Here is a 24,597-nt window from a genome sequence, read left to right as displayed (position 1 = left end):
GCGGAAGTGCACTGTCACTCAAATGGCAGGCTCCTGGTAAGTGGGTTCAGTTGCAGAGGCCACCAGCTGAATGGGGTAGGCTGACCCATCAAACTGCGCAAGTGGGAGTCAGTCCAATGCTTTATTTTAGAGCCATCATGGTTAATATATACAATATACAAATACACATGAACATATATATGTGCGCATGTGTGAAACAGTCTTCTATTTCTATTTTGCCAAAGGTTTTTATTGTTGCTTAAAGTCTGGACTAGATTTTAAATTTTATCAAACGTTTTGCTGGCATCTATTAAGATGACTCTGATTTTTCTCACTTGACCTATTAATATTATATAGTACATTAAAAAGGACCGAAATATTCTTAGATTCCTAGAGTAAGTCTCACTTGTCATGGTACACTCTGTTTTGACGGTTTCCCTTTACTGATATTTTAAGAATCTCTATTCATAAAGACCCCTGCTGTTGAAATGATCTCTTCTCTGGCTCTCTCCTTTTTCTCAGTTAAAGAATTATTTATATTAATAAAGCAAAAATGCAGACATTTGAAAAAAAAGCTACTTCTACCTAATATAATAATCCTGCTCTTAATTGTTTTGATATTCTTAATATAACTGTTAGGAAAAAATCAACATTAGGTTTTCAGGGGCTTCCAAGTGAAAGGGGAGAATCCTATTTCATAGACATCGTGGAGGTGAGACACCAAAGAGGAGGCCAAGTGTGACTTCAGGTGCACTGCCCTCTCCTCCCACCGATTTTATAACAAGTCCTTTTAGAAAGAACTTTGACTTGATGAATAGAATAAAAGAGAGGCTTAAAACAAGAATAGATACACTAAAAGCCAATCTCTTAATATGTCTTAATAGTCCAAAAAAATAATCACTTTTTCAGTAGTAAGGTTAAGAAAATAATGTATATCAGGTAACACAGAAAAGCTTTAAATGAACAAAAAACATTTTTAAAGAGTCTCTTGAAATATCGACACATCTTCTAATTTAATTATACCTGCCGTTTTATCACTTATGCAAAGAATATAAACTAGACTCTGTTTTTCTCTTATATCTAAATTCATTAAGCTCAGTCTTTTAAATGTTTCACTAGGTTTTGTTTGTTAGTTTAAAGGCTTGCATATAAAATTGTTTTTATAGACTGCTGATTTCTAGCTCCATGTGGAAACAGCAAATCGTACACAGGTTTTATTTCTGTTGTGGCTGATGGACTATAAAAGGGAAGGAGGGAGTGTTGACGAAGACTGGGAGATCTTTTCAGTCCTCACACTTGGCTTTTTTGCAAGCTGGAAGAGAATCATCATTTCCTTCTGATGGCCGAGGCTTCTTCACTGTGGAAATAATTCCAAAAGCAGTTTTCCTAGTTTCTATAAAACAAAGAAGAAAACCACAGTGCTTGAAGTTAAGACACGATTTAAAGAGGTAGTTGAACAAGTATCGCCATGTAGCTTTGACTTACAGCGCCAGAAAATGATAAAACCACCATGAAATACGGAGTGCTGATGACATTTACTGTTATTACCCTTCCCCTGCCCCAAATACACAAATATCAGTGTATTACTAACATCTAGTTCATTCCTAAGGATTACGTCAAGGGTAAAGCTGCAGGGCAGGATATCCCTACTGTTTGTCCATGGCACCTTGTACAACCAGGAACCAAGTTGTAGGCCCCAGTGCAGCAGATGCTTTATGTATGGGAGGAAGATGGATGAATCACAACAGCCAGTACAACAGTCAAATGGATAGCTTAGCTCCTATAAAAGCCGAGCTTTACATATATTCTATGTTAAGTAGTTAAGTTTTTTTTTAAGTCAAATGCAGAATTTGACTCAAAATTCATATTTTCCCTATTACATTTTTTTTTAAAGTTTCCCTTTCTTGTCAGCACAAATTGTTACCCAAACTCTTTGATGATTCCTTACATTCATTTAAAATAGACAAAAATAATGGCAGAACTAACAAAGTGTGAACCAACTATTCCCTAATTTCAAGAAAATTTCGATAAAATCCTGATTAATCTGGTCATTTCCAGAGCTTAATGTGATGGGGGTTTAGGCTATATAATACAACAATCTCAAACTAATTATTTTGAAACTAAAAGCAAAATCATTTAATTCATGGTAAGTCCATACAGTAACCAATTCTCGCAATGGAAACCAGGTCACTAAAATCCAGACAGGACACACAAGACTTCCGTAACTTAACTAGTATTTGTAGGCCAAATACCTTTGTCTATATGTAGCAACCTAGTCTGGAGTTTAAAATTCCTCTGGGTGGTATCAAGTAAATTACTTCTTGACCACTACTACTAGTGCCAAAAATTTCAAAGAGAATGAAGATAAAACAGAAAAGTGTAAATTAAAAAACAACAACAAATCTCATCTTCATTCTCCAAAAGCTGAGCCTATCTATACTGCTAATTCCACTTTTATCATCTGATGAATAAGAAATTCAAAGGCTTCTAGTAGTGGAATTAATGTGAAAAGGAAGATCTACATAAATGAAATGTGAGTAAAAAATGTATAGTCTACACATACTTGGTCATGTGAACACAAAATGAAAAAAGAATCACAAGCTGTAATAAATGTGAAAAGTTACAATTTGAGTTGTCAGTTGGGTTTTTACAACGCCTTTGTTGTTTCTGTGTTCTTAATAAATGGTGTAACACATATTGTGAACATTTCAGTTCTTTATGACAGTGACTTTCAGGAGGGAAAGCGCGCCCCCATGAAGAGGAGGAGGGAGAAAGGAAGAGGAGAAGCCCATCAAAATACAGGCAGGGACACACATGCAGAGCTTGAGAGGATGCACTCAGTACTCATTTCTGTATACAAACTATTCATTCCACAACTACAGAAAGTAAAGCCTGAAGCGAAGGATGAGAAAGCACTGCTGGGTACGGTTAAAACAGGTTGAGAAAAGACAACCCTAAAGGAACTCTGCAGGGCAGGATAATACAAGTAGATGTGGCTCAATTGTCTGGTAAAAATGACTGGCTCCTAAGATGACCACTGGATGTTTATTTTGGAAGAACCTGCTCACCTCCGTGAAGGAGCGCGGCTCGGCAGTTGGTGGACACCGCAGCCTTGGCATCACTTTCTGAGAGCCCAAACAACAGCCCCCTGCGGGTGGTTAAGGACTTCAACCGAGTCAGCCAAGGACACGAGACAAACACAAACATAACGGACAATGCCAGCTTACCTGGTCATGCTGAGATGCTTTACTTCTACCCAGTTCTTAGCCCAAATGGAACAAGCATTTGAGAAGGGGCTCATTTATCTCTAAACTTTTTAAATACAGCTCTTCATTCTTGTTCTTTTTCTAGCTCACCCTTAGTCCAGGAAACAAAAGGACAATGCTACCTAGAGCCTGGTGTAATTTGTTTTTGAAACTATTAATTGGTAAACTTATAGTAAAAGGTTAAGAAAAATATCTTGCTATAGTGTATCATTTCAAATACCAAATTTCCTGAAAGAAAATTTCAGTAACTTCTTGCTCAGAAAAGGATACAAGGTTGCCACATCGTATGGCCCTCTTATTTCTAAAGGCTAAAATAAAACGAACAACAGAAATGAGAGAAGGTATTCATAACATTTTAAGGACTTCACCTGCAGTCAATTAATAGGATGGTTAAGTGTCCAAAAATAAACAAGTCAGGTGCATAAATTTAAGTCCTTATAATTTCGATTATTTTCTTAAGCTTTTGAAAATATAAAAGAACCTTAAAAAGCATCCTGCAACAGTATAAAGAAAAAAACTATTTATATAAACAAAACTTGGAGCCCAAAAGGAATGGGGATACATTTTACTCTTCAGCAATTACAATGAGCAAATACAGTTAAAAATCAAAACATGCAATAAATGTTTGTCATATTATTATTTTAATTTCTCCCCCTAGAAACTTTTCAAAGTTTTATAGCTTGAAAAGCAAAAACAAAGTACTTAATGGCAGACTTACCCTTTCTGCAGCACTAGATATAATTACATTCTATAAAACAGAAAGCGATCAATATTAATCTTAGATGTTAAAAAAGATTGAAGAGTCTTATAATACAAATAACCAGTAATCACATTTTAACATTTAAGGCTCTATAAATACCAACTGCTTTTCAAGATAAAGTAAATAATTAAAGTGAAAGAATGAAAAGCCCTCCTGTCAAACTAAAGGCAGCTTATAATAAGCAGCAGAATAGGCCTTCTCAGCACATCTTAGAAAAGATGAATTAGTTTTAAAAACTAGTTGAAAAGGTCATATAACCTAAATTCAAATCACTGATGACAAACAATTATTGTCCAGACTGTTCTTTTCACAGTGGCTAACTTGCAAATTCCTTATTGAAAGGCACAGGCTTTCAACACATCTTTCCCTCCTCACATTATTATTCTCAGTATTTTTCTTCCCTTTAAAACTTGCATAGCTCATTGAAATGGGAGAATTTGCTCCTGTGCCTTGAGAACTTGCTGTTTTAAAGAAAAGGGATCAGTTTGATAATCTAGTGGATTGATAAGAATAAATTGCTAGATTTGAAAAATATCCAAAAATTAGGACACCATACCTTTCCTTTGCAGACCTGCATCAAATTGAGGGCATTGGAAATTGTGTACCTTCTCATTGTGGAGTCTTTGATAGCGGGGCTGTAGACAAGTTCAAAGCCCACACCTCGGTCGATTGCCTTCACAGGAAAAAAAAAACCTGTCAAGGATAAACACACACTGCCCTACTCTATTTTCACTAGTTCCCTCTCACCTCGCTCCTCACCCCCACTGCCCACCTCTTGCATGTCGAAGTACAGCCTTAAACAAAGGTGGATTTATGTCCAAGTAGCACCATCCACAAAAGAAAACAGATCTGTGTCTATTTGATCCACAGAGTTTATCTTTACTGTGGGGAGGCTGACTTTACATAAACAGGAACATTAGAGGCTATGGGGAGTAAGGTCCCAGTGGGGTGGCAAAAGGCTGTTATTCCCTAAACTACCAAAAGGAAAAGAGGTGTGCTCCCTATACTTAGGGTAAACTGCCTGCAAACACAGTAAACCAACTAATTTGACCCAAAAATGAAGAAACAAAGAAATCAAGAGCTGAAAAATTTCCGAAGAACAGGGGTGGGAAGGCCTCTAGGGCAAGCCATTTATTGTATACATGTTGCACGAGGGGGGACAAATAGCCATGGCCGAGTGTCTTATGTCAGGTGCTATGCTAAGAGTCCTCTGTATGTATTTAACCCTTATAATACTTTTCTAAGGAATTATGGTAGAGACTGCTAATTGCCCCTGATATCTGTTCTCCCACTTTTCTTTACTAACAGAGCCCCTGATTTTAAGCTGGGCTCATGGATGCCCAACAAAAAAGTTGGAAGAAGGTTGGGCCCTTGACAATTTCGCCTAGCTCACCATGCACTTGGCCTTTTAGATGAGAAAAAAAGAAACTTCTTATTGTGAATAGGAGGCATCCACAGGTAAGACCACACATAAGACAATAGCCTGGAAGTGGTGGAATGACACTGAAACCCACCACTATACTATTCAGCTTTCCTCTTCACCCATTCACAACAGATATGTTTTAAGCCAACTATGCACGAGAATGTTGAGAAAAAGCTGACATGGTTCCTCTCTTCTAAGAACTTAGTTTAGTGGGGGAGATCATCCAATAATCACACAAAAATACAAAACTTCACCTGTGATAAGTGCTACCAAGGAGAAGTTTGGGGATGGGTGAGGAAGGACCATTTGCAGAGGGAGGGAGAAGTATGTGGAAGGGCTCTGGGGTTGGAGAGAGCACGGTAACACACAGAAGTCATGGGCTGGGGGACACAGAAAAAGGGGGAGCCTTGTGGTAAAAGTGGGGGGCTAAAAAGATGGAAAGGGCTAACTGTGCAGGTCTTTAGGACTGGTGACAGGATAATCTTCTAAGAGTAATGGGAAGCAGCTAAGGTCTTCAGCATGAAAGAGATGACTCCCCAATGGCAGTCACTAGGTTACAGGTCTTCTGAATGAACCAAGGAAGGAAGGCGGGCACAGATCAGGTGGTATGGTTCAAGTCTCCGCCTATGAGCTTCTACTACCCAGAGGAGGAATTGGGACTGTTCCAGATGTAACTGCTGGAGGTCTACTCCAGAGTGTGTACAGGGAATGGAAAAACCTGTCTCCTTGCAGAACTGGCAGCCCGCCTTGACTTAATTCAGGTGCACCTGGCAGGCTCCTTCTACTTACCCTCCCTGAACACAGGTTTCCGTTTTCACACCCCACAATCTTCCCTTTCCTTCATTTTTCTTGCTGTCTCGAGGCTCCCAGATTTTATTTTGGATTTTCCTACATATCTGATATTAGATTTTACATGCTATTTTCCACACTGTAACTCCCCCTCTCCTCCTTTCAGGTGACTTTTCCCCACCTCTAATTCTTTGGCTTGTGTTGATTGTTTCTGGGAATGATTTGTATTCTGAAGCTCTCTGTGCCACTGTTAAATGCACACCTACCCTGTACACCTTGACAGCTGGTATAATACTTCTTTGTAACTCATAACTACCCTTTATACAAGTGTTTAATATATTTATATTCTAAGAAAATTTATTGTAGCTTATGGAAAAGAGGTCATGTGATAATGCTGTTTACTATGGATGATCCATTTTAAAAGAAACCAGGATGAACCTGGCAAACTGAAATTCATAAACCAAAACACCTCTGTCAGCCAATTACACTAACCCAGCCTTTTCTCTTACCAAAAGTACTAGTTAGCCAAAGAAGCTGCCATATTTCCCTTTCTCATCATTCTAGTTGCTGAACTAAGACCAGGAGGCGGTACAGTAGGTCAGAGAAGAGGGGAAACAAAAGATGTGAATGACACTCAGACTAGACGACCAGGTCCCTACGTATTCTTAATTGAACCTAAAATTTTACCCCCACACCCACCATGGGGACCAGATAAAAATAAAACTCTATTTTTTGGAGGGGGGAGAGGGGAGAAAAAGGAACATAATAATCAGCTTATTTTCTAAGAAAAAAAGTTCTGATTTTTGATCTTAGTATATCAATCAAGTTGACTTCAAAATTGCTAACAAAACTGAGACAGAGAAATTAAAGATAATGCGCTACTGAACATTTCTTTCGTAACACCTTATTTTAAATTTTTAGGTAGACTACAGACTCATTACCTGGGCTCTTGCTTCTAAGACCATTTTAATGAAAATTGCCTTAAGCTCATCAAATGATTGCTCGTAACAACCTTTTCATAAAGAATGCCAGTGCCTGCCTGATTGGCGTTTGTTCGATTCTCGGACCAAAGGTTCTGAAATAGGGGGATTTCTTTACTGATGAGAAATAAGTCATAACGACGCTACAAACCAAGGGCAAGTGTGTGATACTTGAATCAAGAGATATTGGTGGTAAAATTCCAAGAACTAAGCAAAGCTTAACAGACTGAAGAGAGAAAGAAAATAGGGAGTTGATTACTGGGACAATATATGAATTCCCTGTTAGTCCCGTAAAAACTAGCTCTTTATTGAATTCCAAGGACGACACCTTGGTGTAGCATTCTTTAAGACAGGTTATTTGTTACATGATTCACAACTCAAGTAACATAAGGAAGCAACAAAAAGTCTTACTTGTATTTCTGCTCCTATCTACCCTATCTATCCCCACTTCCCATAGTCACTTTTACTAATTTCTTGTTCTTCCAGCTTCTTCACACAAATATAAGCAATATTATTTCCCTTTTTACCCAAAAGGTAGCCTGCTACACTCTTGTTCTGTCTTGAAGGGTTTCCATGTCGGCTCATAACTTCTGCATTGTTTTACACCTGCACAGCACTCCACTGTAGAGGTGCAGCATATATTTAACCAGGCCTCTTCTGATAGACTTCGGGTTGTTTCCATGTACCGGTAGAATACACACTAAAGTGGGATTTCTGGGTATTATCGGTTGAATTGTGAAGGTGTACCAAAGTGCTAACCCTCAGTATCTCAGTATGAGACCTTATTTGGAAATAGGGTCACTACAGATGTAATTAGTTAAGATGAGGTCACACTGGAACAGGTTGGGCCCTCATCCAATATGACTGGTGTTCTTATAAGATGATGGCCATGTGAAGACACAGTGGCAGGGAGAACACATTGTGAAGACAAAGGCAGAGATTGAAATTATGCAGCTGCAAGTCAAGGACCACCAAAAAGACTGCCAGCAAACCACCAGAAGCACTAGGCAGAGGCAAAGAAGGATTCCTCTACAGGTTTCAGAGAAAGCAGGACCCTGCTAATCTCTTTTTAAAAAAATTTTTTTGGTTTCCAAAGTTTATTAAAAATCAAAGAATAGAGCCTGGCTGGTGTCGCTCAGTGGTTGAATACTGACCTATGAACCAAGAGGTCATCAGTTTGATTCCCTGTCAGGGCACATGCCCGGTTGTGGGCTCCATCCCCAGTAGGGGGCGTGCAGGAGGCAGCCAATCAAAGTTTCTCTCTCATTGATGCTCCTATTTCTCTATCCCACTCTCTTCTTCTCTAAAATCAGTAAAAACATTTTTTTAAAAAAAAAAAAAAATCAAAGAACAGAAAACATTACATAAAAATGTAAATTTTAGCTTCCACATTGTGGTCCACACACAAAAATTGAAACATAGTATCTTACTGTTAAACCTGTCGCATGTGGCCACAGTGGCAGCCAGGCCAGTTCATTTGGTTCACCCTAACATCTTGATTTCAGACTTACGGCCTCCAAAACTGTGAGATGAGAAATTTCTGTTAAATTAAGCCATCCGGTTTGTGGTACTTTGTTACTAATATATTAGGTCAGAGGGTAAAGCATTTGTAATTTTGATGGCTATTGCCAAATTACCCAAAGAGATTGTTCCAATTTACACTTACAATCAGTATATGAGAATGCCTGTTTTCCCACAGACTTAAACAGTGTATCTGGGTTTATGCCAATCAGATAGGTGATTTTAATGTGAATTCTCTCATTATAATGAATTTAAAGCATCTTTTTGTATGTTCAAGGACCATTTGTATTTCCTTTCCTGTAAAATGTCTTTTTCATATAGTTAATCCATTCTTTTCATTTTTCATCTTCAATTTTTTTTAAAGTTTACCTCCCAATTTCTAGGAGCTCTTTATCTATTAAGGAGATTAGTCTTTTGTCTGCATTACGAGTGAAAACATTTCCACTAGTCTGTCATTAACTTTATTTTGTTATTTATTTATTTTGCTACACAAAATGTTGATGCTGGCAAGTTTGCTGGCACTGGTCCAAACATTAGATTAATGAAGTGCTAAACACATTTCGGTTCACAATACGTGTGATTAAAAAAATAAAGTTTATAGAACACTCATACCCAATCAAGTATATATGGCATGGTTCCTGGAATAACCTCACTGCTTCAGACACTATTTACTGGACATCTCTCAGTGGGGACTAAGTGGACCACGAAGATGTTATGAGTTAGAGGAAGGATACACAAACACACACACACAAGAGTTAAAGGAAGTGCTGAGGAAAAAATATCAAAAGGAGAGCATAAAACACACAATCACTGAAAATAACTCAATATACTTGAAGTCATTGTTGAATGGCAATAACATTGGAAAAACATCAAAAGTAAAGTAAAGGTATGTACTGCTTAAGAATCATTCTCAAAACCTGAATTCAGAAATTACTGTGTGCTTAAAGAGTTCTGCTGTAAAGTAATTTTAAACAGCATTTTCCAGTGGTGGGAAATGACAGCAGGTTAGAATAAAAGCTTGAGTACAAATCCCAAGTCAAGCCTTTGAGAAAGAAGTTTATCTATGTGAGTCAAAAATTACCTGAGTTTCAATTCCATTACCTCACAGTGGAGATAATTCACATCTACCCTACCCTAAAGCTGCTGGGCTAGAGTAGGTATAAAAGTGCTTAAACTATAAATGCTAAATAATTAGAAGTCACTTGATTATCCAAGAAGAGGAGTTAAATTCAATTTTTTAGAATCCCCAACTATCACGTGATAAATGTGATAGTATGCAATTCCCATACTCCGCAAGAATGTGTGGAAATGATGACTGAGCTTAAGCAACATTGTCACATGCTCAGTACTCCTCTCAAAATTTATCAGAAAAGAGCTGTTTTACAATATTCCCTTTAAATATATGACTTTAAAATTTGGGTACTTTTCAAGTACAGTTTTAGTAGCATATTTTTAGGGGCGGAACATAAGCCAACTAAAATTTTTCTGCACTGAATTCAATTTTTCCACACCATATAGGTCAATTTTCTCCTCATTGTCTCCCCCTATTCTTGGAATCCAGCCAATTTCTTAGCAGCAGAGACAGGAAAACAACTTGAGGAGGCTGTGATTCTACAGAGACAAAATAATAGGTGAGTCATTTATCTTGAAAAAATATATAAATTTTTAATTTTCCAATTCTGAGAGGATTAGGTGTATGATCTGGGCTGTTTATTAAACTTTTTCTCCTTCTATAATACTTTTTTTTTTTTAAATGTCTTTATTGATTTCAGAGAAAGGAAGGGAGAGGGAGAGAGAGAGAGAAACATTAATGATGAGAGAGAGTCATTGATTGGCTGCCTCCTGCACATCCCCCACGGGGGAGGGGGGAGCCTGCAGCCCCAGGCACGTGCCCTGACCAGGAATCAAAATGTGATCTTATGGCTCATAGGTCGATGCTCAATCACTGAGCCACACCAGCCAGGCTTCCATAGTACTTTCTGAGAATGGGAGACTAAATGTTGGAAGCCACTCTTCTAAAGCAGCATCCTCCCCCTCCCAGGATCTGGCTGCTAATGCAAACATTGACAGCTGTGCTGACCATATTGCTAGCGATGTGAAATATCACCTTTATGATGGACTAAGACTTACAAGACAGTATGACAGATGGAAGAGGAAGGGTAGGGAAAACAAGAGAAACTATGTAGAAAGGTAACGAGAAAAATTCTATAGCAGAGGGAGGAACAAAAAGTCCTCAAAGGCATGGCTCCCGTCTTAGGTTACTATAAAGGCAACCTGGGCTTTTGTGTAAACCAGCATGCTTCAGTGCAGATTTTCATTGTGCGTGGACCATTCCGACTGTTTTCCATGCCCTGCTCTGCACTAAAACATCTCCATAATTTACTAAATATTTTTTATTTTAAGCTTTCCTCCTGCTCCCCTTTAGTCAGTTTGTAAAAATAAAAATCCTCTTTTTAAAACTGCTTATTTATTACCAAGCCTTTTTTTTTTTTTGGTCTAAGAACACAGGTTCCTTCTGCCCCTTGTCCAGTTAGTTAATCTAAAGTTTCTACAGATTCAAGTACAGAATGGAAAGTGTAACACTTACCACATTAATAGGGGGTCTTTTGAAGTAAAATGGTAGTTTCTCTGTTACAGTTATGCAGACTAAATCCACATCTAAGTGTGTACAAGCAACCTGTCAAGGAGAAAAAACAGGTAAGCTCTTTTTTGTGGCTCCTCGGAGGCGGCTGGCTGTTTTAGGATGAAGCTGAACATCTCTTTCCCAGCCACTGGCTGCCAGACACACATTGAAGTGGATGATGAATGCAAACTTCTACCTTTTATGAGAAGAGTTATGGCCACAGAAGTTGCTGCTGATGCTCTGGGAGAAAAAACGAAAGGGGTATGTGGTTCAAATCAGTGGTGGGAATGGCAAACAAGGTTTCCCATGAAGCAGGGAAACCTTGACCCACGGCCGTGTCCACCTGCTCCTGAGTAAGGGACATTCCTGTTACAGACCAAGGAGGACTGGAGAGAGAGAGCACAAATCTGTTTGGGGTTGCATTATGGATGCCAATCTCAGTGTTCTCAACTTGGTCATTATAAATAAATAAAAAAAAGATATTCCTGGTCTCACTGATACGACTATGCCTTGTTGCCTAGAGACCAAAAGAGCTGGCAAAATCCACAAACTACAAACTTTTCGATTTCTCAAAAGAAGATGATGTGTGCAAATCGGTTGCGAGAAAGTCCCTATATATAAAAAGGTAAGTAACCTCGGCAAAGCACCCAAGATTCAGCATCCTGCAACACAAATGTCAATGCACTACTCTGAAGAAACAGAGTAATAAAAAAAATAAGGAAGAGGCTGCAAAATAGGCTAAACTTTTGGCTAAGAGAATGAAGGAGGCCAAAGAAATCACCCAGAACAGATTGCCAAGAGACACAGCTTCTACTTCCGAGTCCAGTCAAATATGAGTTTTTCTAAGAGTAATAAATAAGACCAGACATAAAAAACAAAACAGGAGCGGGGGGGAACCAACAGGAAAATTGGCACATGTTAGGAATGGGAATGAAGTAAAGTCTGATGTAAAGAAATACAAATAGACACTGTTCACTCCAAAGGTGTTATGACAGCTCTGTGTTGAAATGCACCTGAAATACACCTATTGAAATATAAAGTCAATGGTTAGCCATTCCTTCAGGTTTGGTTTGTATGGTTCAACTGTAACCTGGCTGAAGCAGTGTGATATGTCCACAGACCTTTAACAGACAGGGGCTAGAGACCCTCTGACTTGTGGTCGGCTACATAAGGATGGGTTGCTGAGAGGCTTCGTTTGTGGAAGGTTAGACTGTTCTAGAAAGGGAAAACTCACTGAAATCCAAGAAAAAAATAAGCCAAATGCTCTACTCTTTCCAAAAATCATTTATTATTGTGCTAGGAATTGTCTCAGGCCTGTGGTTCCCACCAGTCTATTGAGCCCCTGAAGAAACATTAACATGATACTACCAGTGGCATTTTGTTCAAATACTAACAAAAACAATCTACACAAATGGTCAAAACAGAGCTGTTAGAAATCAAATCATAATGAATGCATTTTCAGCATTTAATTTCCCTCTCCTTTGTTCTAATTTTTGCTATCACTTGTTGATCAATACCCTGCATTTACATCCCAAAGAGATTTGAAACTGCTTACAAAAGCTGCAAGCAAGATAAACAGATAAGAAAATCAGGATAAAAGGAAAACCAAGGAAGGAAAGTAAATTTGGGGAAAGGTTAGTAGTTTAAGAGTATAGGCCAAAAAAACACTGCTAGAAGATGCATAGCCGGCTCTGACTTTTCCATTATTTGATTTTCAGTGATAATAAGAATTGGCTGTTTTGTGCTATTAAAAATAAGACACACTCACAATGCTGGTACATATAGAATTGATGAACAAATTCAAACTGCCAGGTGGCTATGCTGACATACCAACATCAGTGGCAGGGACCAAAAGTAAGGAAGAGGGGTCACTCCTACCCCCACCACAGGCTCCCTGGCTTTAAGACAGTCCTAGTAACTTAGTAAGCCTGGGAAGTAATGCTGTTGTGGAATAAACACTTGGCTCATTAAGAATCTGCCCCATCCCAATTGCTACAGCTGTCCAACTCAGAAAAGTCATTAAAAATCAATAAGAACGGATGAAGAAAAGCTCTGAATAGCAGATAATACAAGTTCAGTTTCTGTTCACTATTTTTTAACTATCAGAATGCTAAGATCAAAAGTTCAGGAATACACTGCTGACACAGGATGAAAACAGGCACTCACAGGATCCCTAAGTCAGTACAGTCTCAAAAGGTACTTTTGCAATAGGTATCAAAATTTTAAGTGTACACACCATCAATTTCATCTATAACAATGTATTCTATAGACTCTAGAAGTATATTCTACAGCTATGTACTCTACAAATGCTCAAGGATATTAGTACGATAGACACTGTGAACACCAATCACAAAAGACTAGATGCAATTAAACATATATCAATTTTACTTACATAAATTATACATAGTCCCTTTAGACAATGGAATATGCTGACTCCTAAAAGGAAATTAAGTATATCTCTAACTGACATCAGGGAACCATCTCCAAGATATACTGTTAGGTGAAAAAAGCATGGTGTTACATAGAAGGAAGGAGAGAGGGACGGAGGGAGGGAGGGAGGGAGGGAGGGAGGGAGGGAGGGAGGGAGGGAGAGAGAGAGAGAGGGAGAGAAGGAGGGAGGGAGGGAGGACTAGGTAAATATTATTTCTGAGAAAATACATAGAACTGTTAGCAGTGGTTGCCTCTGGAGAGAAGGGAGAGGAATTGTTAGGTGGGAGAAAAGTGTACTTTTCAATGCTTACCTATTTGTACTGTTTGAAGTTATTATCATGAACAGAAATAACTTTTCATCTAAAAAAGCTGATTCGTTTTTTTAAAAGCATGCTAAACATTCTTCCCCAGACTAAAGCTGAATTAGGCCACTTTTTACTTATGTATTGGTCCTTTCCCCCCCTTTCCTATATAACTGGCTAATTAAAAAGTATCCTGAGTTGGCTTAAGTACATGCATTATAATATACGTTCAGTAACAAAGGACAGCTCCACTTGGTTCCTTCTGACACCTCAAACTTACAATGTCTCAAACTGAACTCTTTTGCTATTTAGCTTTCCATTAATCCAAATGTTCAATTGATACATTTAGGTAATTTTAAGAGTGTCGTTCATATTATAATAAAATGCTTTCTAAATCATTAAAAAAAGGTTATATTATGTCCAAACAATATTTATGGTGAAGAATCTTATAGTGGTTTTGGCAGGTTGTGTATGAATTCGTATCAGTTGTTCTTAACTTTTATTTGGCCAAGGTCTCCCATGAGGATTTAAGAAAAGTGTATTCTTAAAAATGCACACATACACATTTATTTTTTATTTTATAAGGGGAACAGGAGGATAGAGGTTCATAGTCCTCCCCAAATCCCCTTCATGGATGTCAGATTAACACATCTTGCTATTTTATGATAAATACTATGCAAGGGAGAGTCAGGTTCACCCCAGGAAAAGACAGATGCCCAGAGACAGTGTATAAAAAACAAAAACAAAACTCCCCTGAAAAACTTATTGAAAAGGAAGATCACTGCCCTGGCAGGTGTGGCTCAGAGGTTATAGTGTCGGCCCACACACTAAAGTCTCGGGTTTGATTCCTGGTCAAGGGCATGTACCTGGGTTGCAGGTTTGATCCCTCTCAGGGCCCATGCAGGAGACAACCAATCGATGTGCCTCTCTCACAGTGATCTCCCTCTCTCTCTCTCACACTGATATCTCTTTCTCCCTCTCTCTGCCCCCGCTCCCCCCCCCCTTCCACTCCATATAAAGTCAATGGGAAAACAGCCTAGGGTGAGGGTTAAAAAAAGATTAGCAGGCTCCCCTCCCAGTGATAAATCCAGAAGTAGGTCTGAATCATCCTCATTTTCACAAATATACCTAGCAATTTCGAAGCTGGGGGAGCCAGAAGCACTGTCCTGAAAAACACCCGCTTTCCTCAAGAGCCCGAGGCACTGGCAGCACACTCCACACAGTACCCTCTGAAGGGTAGCAGGCATGGGCTTGGGGAGCAGGAAGCAAATAGAACTCTTATTTCCATTTATTTTTTAATCACTCTCTTAAAACTTGTTTTGTGTGTATTACCTTTTAAAGCACACTGTTATAATGAAGTATGCAAATAATTTATAAGAAAACAAACATACATACATTGGGATGAGGGCTCAATGCTTTTTGAATTGAGAGGGTGCACAACCTAAGTTGTCTGGAGACCCTGGACTGAATAACCTGAACTCACCTCACCCTGTCCAGTCACTTTAAATCTTAAATGGGAGTAACTAACTCGGAAGCTCCTAAAGCTTCTCTGAAACTCTCTGCCACAATCCACCCCATCCCCCATCCTCAGAAGCCCCATCCACTGGACTCCCCGCACAGCCTTTCACCTTTGCTTTGTTCCTGGGGTAGCTATACAGAGGAAGGGCTGATCTGAGATATCTTCCAGATACTCCTTGTGGAAAAGGGAATGTTATTTCCCATGCAAACAATGCTATTTAAGGTGGCTAGATTTTATATTACTAATTGTGAACATGTGTGTGTATGCTTTTATGATTCACCTTAGAGACCTAACTTAGTTTTAGAATATCATATCTACACCTGTTAAATTAATCAACTTTCAAACCAACAAATGAAGGCAATTCAGGATACAACCTCTTAAATGACAAACTCATTTCATTTGACCTGATTCCAGACCATGATATCCTTTAAAAAGCTTTATTTAAATTGATTTCCTGTAGAAAACAGGGGGAATGCTAACTTCAGCTGAGTCTTAGAGAACCAGTTAGAAGTTGTTCCAATTTTAAAAACTGTTTTTAAGTAACTTTTTGAGTACATCTGTATAACCAAGTTCAAACAAACACTGTGTGAACCATTTATAACTTTCTTCCCTCTTCCAGAATCATCAAGCATGTGTTCATGCTTTTAAATTTATTTTTTTTAATAGTCTGAGAAAAGTAACTAATAAGATAAACAATTAAGATAAAGTTGCTGTATGGAATTATAATGTATTCTAAAACCTAGAAGTCCTAGCTAGCTCTATTACATACTATCTGAGATTTAGAGCAAATCGCTTAGCCTGAGCTTCAGTTTTCTCTTCTACAAAATGGGGAGAGTAACAAATATGTGTCCCAATTATCCCTCAGGAGTGTTTTATTAAAGGTAAAAAATATGTAAGTCTTTGGAAGGTAATATAAATGTATGCCTTCCAGCCATAATGCCATGTTTTAAGAGTTCTGTTTGTTTCTCCAATCACCAGTAAACAGCTGTGGAAATATAAGTTATATGCTTTTCTAAATCAATTTTTAAAAAAATGTAGTACAACAAACATTGGTATGTTACTAACTTTTAGTGTACAACATAACTGAGTTGTTATTTAATAACAAAACTAAGTTACTATTGAATAAATGTGGAAACTGCCCAAGGTCCTCCTTATACTGTACACCATGGTTCCATTAATGAATCAGAATCTCCTGTGGAACTTGAAACAAACAGGTACCCAGGCTCAATCCCAAACCTACTGGATCAGAATCTCCAGTGGTGGGGGCTGAATAGCCCTGATTTTAAAAAGTTCCACAGGGCTCTTTGATGACTAAGAACTACTCCCTTCTACTGACCCCTTTTTCTAAAACAACATTGAAAATTACTATAATTGAACATTTTATGAACGGAGTCATTAAAAACAAAGTTATTCATAGGTAAGTTATGCTGTTTCCCTGCAATAATATACACATTTAAGAGTTGATAGTATACCTTGAAAATTGAATTTACCACACATTAGTCTCCTTTGTCAACAGCTCCATCTACTGGATAAACTTAAGCAAAATCTTCCTATAATTTTGGAACTAAATTTTGCTTAAAAATAAACTATGCTGTAAAATTAAAACATGTAAGACCAGCACTTTTTTCCTTCCTGTAATATCCCTTTGATGGATATATTTTTTTGCAGAGAGATACTTTTCAGAACCTAAAGGTAACATTCAGAACTTTCTAAAAGCATTTATACCTCATTTTACAATGTAAAACATATTCCTGAAAAATGGTATTACAGCTGATTTTTTTCCTTTTCTATAATCATTTAAAATGTCCAGTATGTTGCCCATCCGGGCATGGCTCAACGGTTGAGCGTTGACCTAGGATCCAGGCGATCGGGGTTCGATTCCTGGTCAGGGCACATGCCCAGGTTGTGGGTTCAATCCCCAGTCGGGGGCATGCAGGAGGCAGCCGATCAATGACTCTCTCATCATTGATGTTTCTATCTCTCTCTCTCTCCCTCTCCTTTCCTCACTCTGAAATCAATAAAGATATATTAAAAAAAAAAAAAAAGTCCAGTATGTTGACAAAAATATGCATACCTGTTATACAACTTTCCTTCCTGAAAAAAAAAATCACAGAAATGGCAATTTTAATAGTAAAAAAGGAATTAAATTTATAAAGGCTCTCAGACCAGAAAGGGGGATATAGTATCAGCAGATGGTTGACTTTGGAAAATTTCTAGGAGACTGATGCCTGACATGATCATGCTGGCATATGGGCCACACCTCAGAGCATGCAAAGGAGAAAGATCAGACAGAAGTAGGAGCTTTCATGCCACAGTAGAACTTATACCTTTCTTCCCTAAAAGGCAGCAGCAAATAGTCAGAAGGGCAGAAACTGAAGTGATTTTTTAGGACTACAAGAGAGGAACCAACACTTATTAATAGAAATTTCCAATGAATGAATGAATGAACGAAGCAGAGATAAAGAGAAGAAATCTTGATGAGTTTTTCAAATCTGAGCCCGTCAAATGTCTACCAGGATGAACAAAACATGCCACTTAAATACACCCTGTGCAATTCCAGAACTGTAAGTGAAAAATCCTAAAAGTTTCTGGACAGGGCAAAATAGATTACCTACAAAGGCATAATAATCAGACTTCTTTTAAAAAATAATAAACACTATTTTCTTTTACTTAATCTGTTACTTACATGAAAAAGTTTTTCTGTCTTTGGAAAAACTGCAACAATATCATATAGTCGGACCCTCGAAGAAGTTGCTCTCTAGTAATAAAAAGAATGTTATTATACAGTAACAAGAACAATACACATGAATTCTGCCTAGTGGTCTGGCTACACACCTAGTAGGGCACTTACATTTTTGCTTTGTTTTGTATGTTCACAGAGATTTTCTAAGCATATGAGAATTTAGATACAAACATCCATTCCACCAACCTTCCACCCTCCTTCCTACACTGTCATACTTTAACTGTATATCAAGCATTGTGTTTGAGACCCAAAAATCAAATTAGATAGCCCTTGCTTTACAAGCTAGTGCAGTTTGTCAGACATTGACTGAGTACCTACTGTGTGCAGAACATGAGGGGTACAGAATCATCTAAGGCCTATGTCTGCCCTTCATGGAATTCACAATTTTGTTGGGAGACAAGAAATATACTTGACTAAGTGTGAGGTTCACAAAGAGAATATTGATAAATAGAAATTAAACTGCTAGATGTGCAGGAAAATATCTGAAAATCCAAGGACAGAAAGAGAGAACTATATCAGTTAAAGAGTTATTGTTTAAAAAAGATAATTTCAAACTTATATTGTATGTGTATGTATGTGAAAAGACTGGAAAAATATATCTTCAAATGTACAATCTCTGAATGACAGAATGTGTGGTATTTCTTGTTTGCTTGTTGGCACTTTCTAAATGTTTACAATCTCTTATTTTGTAAAAAAGAAAAAGCATAATAAAAAGTTGAGAAGAGGAAGGTTTAAAAGCAGTAGCAGGTGCTGTGTTTAAGCATGTAAGAAGGCCTGTTGGGCAGACGTGTACTGAGACAGGGCAGGCTCCAGATTTTAGAGAAAGCCAGGATCCAGGATCCTCTGCCCTCTGCTTGCCCACTACCACTTGGGAAGGGCACAAAAAAGGGCCAGGATGTTCATAATAACAATAGTAAACAGAAGTCTTTGTAATCTATTTAAAAAAAAAAAAAAATCAGTTCCATTTGTCTACCTGGGCCTACAAAACCAGAAGCTGCCTTGCAGCTGTATAAAATACCGAAATTGGCTTTCCACAACTTTAGCAATGCTGTTATAAAGGAGGCTAGCCTTTCCTCGATAACTCCTTTTCTATGATAGAGGAATCTATTCTAGCTAAAAACAGCTCACCTTCTCAGGGATCTCACCTTCTCTCTTTCCCACTAGATCCCTCTTATCAGCAGCAGGCATAGTCAAGTCTCTCCCATTTAACAAACAAAACCTGTACAGCAGGTTCTCATCCACCAACCTCCTTATGCCTTGTTCCCCCAAGGAGTCCAATTTCTCATACTGACTGCGTTTTCTCACATCCCTATCATTTGCATAAAATTGGTTTTTGCTTTCCTGTCAATTGACCCAACAGACATCTTTTAGCCTTCGGCCTGCTTGACTACTCAGGCACACGGATGCTTTCTCCTGTTTCCCCTTCATGCTGCTTGCTGTCTTACTTCTCAGAAAGACCCTCCTCAGCTTCCAATCCTATCCTCCTCTACCGTTAAACGCTGAAACTCCTCAGGACTCCGTCCCAGACCTCCTCTTCCCACATCACACTTGGACCAGGGAGTCTCATCCACGCCCGTGATTTCAATTATTTTCTACAGGGCGACCGCTTCCAAGTCAGTATCTTTGATTAGGACCGCTCTTCTGAGGGCAATGCCTTTCTTTCCAACTGCCATTTGATAGGATCCACTGGAACTTTTACAATAACCCATCATGTCTCAAATGCTATGCCCCCAAACCTGCTTCTCTTTGTATGTCCCACCTCATCAAATGGTACCACCATCTACCTACCTGGCTGCTCAGGCCACACCAGGGAGTCACCATCCTATATCCAATCAACCATCAAACCCCATCAATCCTCCCATCTGGATGCCTCTCAAATCCCCTCCTTAGGCCCTCTGATCCATTCTCTATAATGCAAACCTCCCTTGGTTAAGATCTGCTCACCTAGACCAACCTTTCCCTAACCTCATCCCAGATTAGCCAGCTCAGTAGGCTCAACCCTAGTGGTGGTGTTTCACTTCCCAGAACACACCATGTTTTCCTTGGCTTCAGAGCCTTTGCATAATCCATCTTGTCTATGGGAACACTCTCCCCCCAACTCAGCACCTGTATAACACTTACTGATTCTTCTGGGCCCACCTTGAACATCAACTTCCTCAGAATGGCCCCCAGAGTCTCCTTTCTTTACTACCTCCCCCTTTTTAGATATTCCTCATAGATTTAAAAGGATTATGTCTGTATTATTCACAGCAATATCTGCAACATCCACCTTATGTCTGGGTCATGGGAGTTCAATGACTAAGTTGCCCAAGGACTCGTATATTGTGGTATCCCTGTACATGTGCTAGGAATAGAAGAGATTCTGTTATATTATGTGAATTCTGAGGACAGGGAGAGCAGGCAGGTGTCACTCATGGGGGGGTAGGAGTGTAAGAATAGGGTAAGTTGAAAAAAAATACTTTCAACATTAACCAATACAACTTGCAAGTACAAAAAGAGGGTAGAAAGATAATTAACTTACCAAAACATTGCAGTGAGATGGATCAGAAACAATAATTGTCAGTCTAGTTAAAATTTTTATTGGTCTTGATTTTCCCTATAATAAAAAACATGCCATTAAAAAAGCACAAAATACAAATGACTGATTTTCCTCTTTACCAGTGGAAGTATTCATTAAAGGCATCAGCAATAAGGGTAATAAAGATCAGTAAAACCTAGTCTTCATTCTCAAAGAATTTATAATACAGCTAGAGAAAAAAGACGTTTATGTTAAACTACTTAATGAGATAACTTAAAGGCTGTAGGACTTCAGGAAAGAAGATTACCAAAAGAAGTATGGAATCAATAGTAAGAGAATGTTTCATGGAAGAGCTGAGTCTTTTTCCCCCCATATTATTATGTAAAATTTTTTAAATTTAATTTTTTCCATCACCATGTATTCCTTCTATGCCCCCTTCCACCCCCACCCATTCCCCTTCCACTCCCACAATCAATAAGAATAGTAGTCAGAGGAAGGGGCAGTGCAGGGCAGAGAACCATACCTATCACTGGGCGTGTCTGCACTGAATGAATAGGTTATTATGCTTCTTAAACAACAAAACACCTACCTGTACAATTGGCAAAGTTGTAAAGAGTTCTGAAACAGCTATTGGTTTTTCAATTTCCTACAACAAACAATAAACAGTCACCCTAGATTGTACATGTTAATGGGACAAAGCATAATGGAAAATTTACTAGGGGTTTGCGGAAAAGATAATTTAAAAAAATTAAATATTGTGATTATAGTCAGTCAATAACAATGAAATTTTTTAAAAGTGACTTTATTGAGTGACTTAATTAACATCAAATCAACCTTAAGAATCCTCACAGCATGCCCTAGTACTACACAAAAAATAATTTGCACAAATATGCATCAACTCAACTCTTATAAATTAAAAATAGTGCACAGAGAGTGCATTTTAAAGAACTGCAAGAAAATATGCTTATCTGTAGGTTGAGTATTACAAATATAAACATAGTTATAAAAACTGGTTATTATTAACTTCAGAAATTGTATTTTACCTGTTTCTTTTCCTTAAATTCAACAACGTGATTGATGGCAACAACTGAATAGCCAACTGAAAAGAAAAATGGAACATTCTTCTTAAATATAACAACCTTTCTTTCCTGTACATATAGAGCCACCCCAATTCTAGACTAGGAGGGAGTTTGCAGAGTGGTATGGGTATGGGCTCCAGTCAGACTGCCTGCTTTCAGATCTAAGCATTACCGATTACAAGTTTCAGGTTCTTCATCTGTCAAAATGGTGATAACAGAACTTATCGTATACCTGTCATGAGAATGAAATGAGATAATACACGTAGGGTGTTTTAGAACAGTGCCTGGAACATAGTTAAGGTTTTGTTTGGCCTCTGTGATATATTATTAGCATGATACTAAACATCCTTAACTTTGTGTGTCTCCTTTCCAATGATCCTTCTCTTTCATATTCCTTTTTTCATTTTTACCCCATCACTCATTTCTTTTGTTTTTACCCTTTCTACTTCCTTCAGAGGCCTTTTTCCTAAGGGGAAATAGAGTAAAGGCTCCCTCACATCACTGTCCACCATCATGATTGGGAACTCTTTGAGGCCAGGGCCTTGCTCTATTGGCCTCAACACAGAGCACTGTTCTGGGCATTTGGACTACCAAAAGTACGTCTAAATCATAATCTTCAAGTTATTTAAATACCAATGGGGGGGGGGGGGAAATGACAAGATATGAAAACATAATGCATATATATATATTTTAAATAATGCATATTAATGCCAAAATAGTGGTCCTTCCTCTCATCAGTTTGTCTAACTTCTTTTTTCCTTCCTCACTCAAATATTTATTGAGTATCCATTATTTGACAGGCCGTGTGCCAAGTATTGAGAATGCAGAAAAACCAGAAGATAAAAGAGAAGTCTGCCTGTACAATACTTCGTGCTTCACCTTTCACTCAGTCACAGCAACTAACCCCCACCAACACCACCCCACCACCATTCTTCTTTACCAAGCTCCCAAGTCTACTCTAAGCCTTATTGTTATACCCACTTGGGATATCCTTTTGGACACTAAACAACGTCCCTGCTGTCCTTCAGAAATGTCAACTAGATTCAATTTCTTCGCAAACTTTTCTTAAACTACTCATCTGGCACCTTAGGATTACTTCTCCAACCAGTCTCTGGTGTAACTTTTATTTATATAGCATATTTCTGAAGCTTATTGGTTTCTTGCATCACATCATAAACTAAGAACCAGGGCTCTGTCTTCTCTATTGTTTGAAAATTTCCACTCACCAAACAGCAGTCCTTTACCTCTAACTTAAAAAACTGGAGTGACTTTCCATCATGTCATGACTTTTCATTTAATTTTAATTATACACATTGGGTGACAATGTATATATACATTTTACCATATCTCCTTCAAGCATATATTAAGTTGGGGCAATTTTCTAAACAAATGATTATAACTTCTCTGTATTTTTTTAAAAAGGTGTACAGTTTATTAATTTATTCCATAAGCGTTAACTGAGTAACCACCATGCTTCGCCAGGGCTGCTGAGTGACTGTGCTGAGCACAATAAATAAGTAAAAGAACAAATAGAAAGACATGGCCCCTCTCTAAAGAATATCATGATTCACTCATTAAGGAAGCAGTACAAAGCAAATTACACCCAGAAAAACTGATTTTCAAGGAACCATCAAATAGAGCGCTAAACGGCCCAGATCATCATGTCTACCTCCTTTCTACTGGTGAGGGAAGTATTCTCTGAGGGACAGTGCCAATGAGTGGCTGCAATGGAAAGAGAAAGTCATCTCGGGACAGACAGGTCGTAAAGGGGACAAGAAGGATGCTGCAGAAATCCACTTTGATAAAGGGTGGCTTTATCCAGCACCATCTCTGAAAGGCATCATTACCAGCTCTCACAGACCTCAGAGCTGAGGAATGGATCTTCCTGCAGACACCTCTTTATTTTAAAACTCCCCTATCCCCACATCTAAGGAAGAAACCAGCGACAATGATTAGTCCCAATAATTAAAACAGGTTATCTCCGATCACACTAGGAAGCCCTGGCTTCTACCATCCATCAGCTGCGGGGCCCGATGCAAACCCCCCACCTCCACACGGCCTCGGTTTCCTCAGTCTGCAGGGAAGAAGGAGCTAGAATGGGTAACAGCTACCCACGGCCTTCGAATCTCCCGCGTTCGGGACCCAAGCAACACCGCGGTGGGCTTGAGCTTCAGGGGCATCCCAGAGGCCCGGCCCGAACGATGCCCGGCCGCGCCGGGTCCCTCCCCAACGTGGCCCAACAGTCTGGGGGGCGTCGCAGCTTGGCAGGCACCGCGGTCCAAGAAACCAGGGCGACTCACGGTGAGCGGCGTTCTCCACGAGCCCGCGCAGCGCCTTCAGGTCCGAGCCCGCCCGCAGGTCCAAATCCGCGAACACCGCCATGCTGAGGTTACGTACCGCCGGCCGCCCTTCCGCGCAGCCGCCGGGCCCGCCCCGAGGCATGCTGGGACTTGTAGTTTAAGCTGGCGCTTGCCTCGCCAAGTACCAGCAAACCCAAAGGCCTCATTCCATTCCTTTGTGTTCTGAATGAGAATGTTTGGTTGCCCCCGCCCCGAGGGATTAAAATCTCCCACTATTTCTGCTGTTAAATGGTGTAGAAAGTGATTCCTTCGAAATGCAAGTATACAGCATTTATTGAGCGCCTATTATGAACCAGAAACTCTCG

The 24,597-nt window shown here is 39.0% G+C and overlaps 1 protein-coding gene and 1 pseudogene across 3 annotated transcripts; one reads left to right on the top strand and one right to left on the bottom strand.

The window, feature by feature from the left end:
- Positions 1-107: 107 nt before the first annotated feature.
- Positions 108-24,361, bottom strand: RPP30 (ribonuclease P/MRP subunit p30). 2 transcript variants are annotated; one of them, XM_081158547.1, is made up of 11 exons: positions 24,233-24,361; positions 21,897-21,952; positions 21,443-21,499; positions 20,857-20,931; positions 18,279-18,350; positions 11,306-11,395; positions 4,562-4,678; positions 3,964-3,993; positions 3,516-3,553; positions 3,048-3,127; positions 108-1,372 (listed from the first exon to the last, which is right to left on the bottom strand). In XM_081158547.1, the coding sequence occupies exons 1-11, from the start codon at positions 24,312-24,314 to the stop codon at positions 1,263-1,265; spliced, it is 807 nt and encodes a 268-aa protein (XP_081014673.1). In that variant the 5' UTR covers positions 24,315-24,361; the 3' UTR covers positions 108-1,262. The 2 variants fall into 2 exon arrangements, with proteins under 2 accessions (XP_081014673.1, XP_081014674.1); XM_081158548.1 differs by lacking the exon at positions 11,306-11,395 and having other exon boundaries at positions 24,233-24,342.
- Positions 11,453-12,248, top strand: LOC308567203 (small ribosomal subunit protein eS6 pseudogene; annotated as a pseudogene). Its single transcript has one exon. The product of its transcript is annotated as a small ribosomal subunit protein eS6 pseudogene (transcript).
- Positions 24,362-24,597: the final 236 nt, after the last annotated feature.

This window comes from Miniopterus schreibersii (genome assembly GCF_964146895.1).
Source record: "Miniopterus schreibersii genome assembly, chromosome: 14".
NCBI classification, from domain to species: Eukaryota; Metazoa; Chordata; class Mammalia; order Chiroptera; family Miniopteridae; genus Miniopterus; species Miniopterus schreibersii.
This window is presented reverse-complemented; position numbering and strand designations above follow the sequence as displayed.

Coding starts and splice junctions, on each gene's coding strand:
- RPP30 (XM_081158547.1), bottom strand. CDS start 24,314: ATGGCGGTGTTCGCGGATTTGGACCTGCGGGCGGGCTCGGACCTGAAG. Junction 11,396..18,278: donor AGACAGAAAAACTTTTTCAT/GTAAGTAACAGA, acceptor TCTCCTTGACAG/GTTGCTTGTACACACTTAGA. Junction 3,128..3,515: donor CCATACGATGTGGCAACCTT/GTATCCTTTTCT, acceptor AACCACCCGCAG/GGGGCTGTTGTTTGGGCTCT.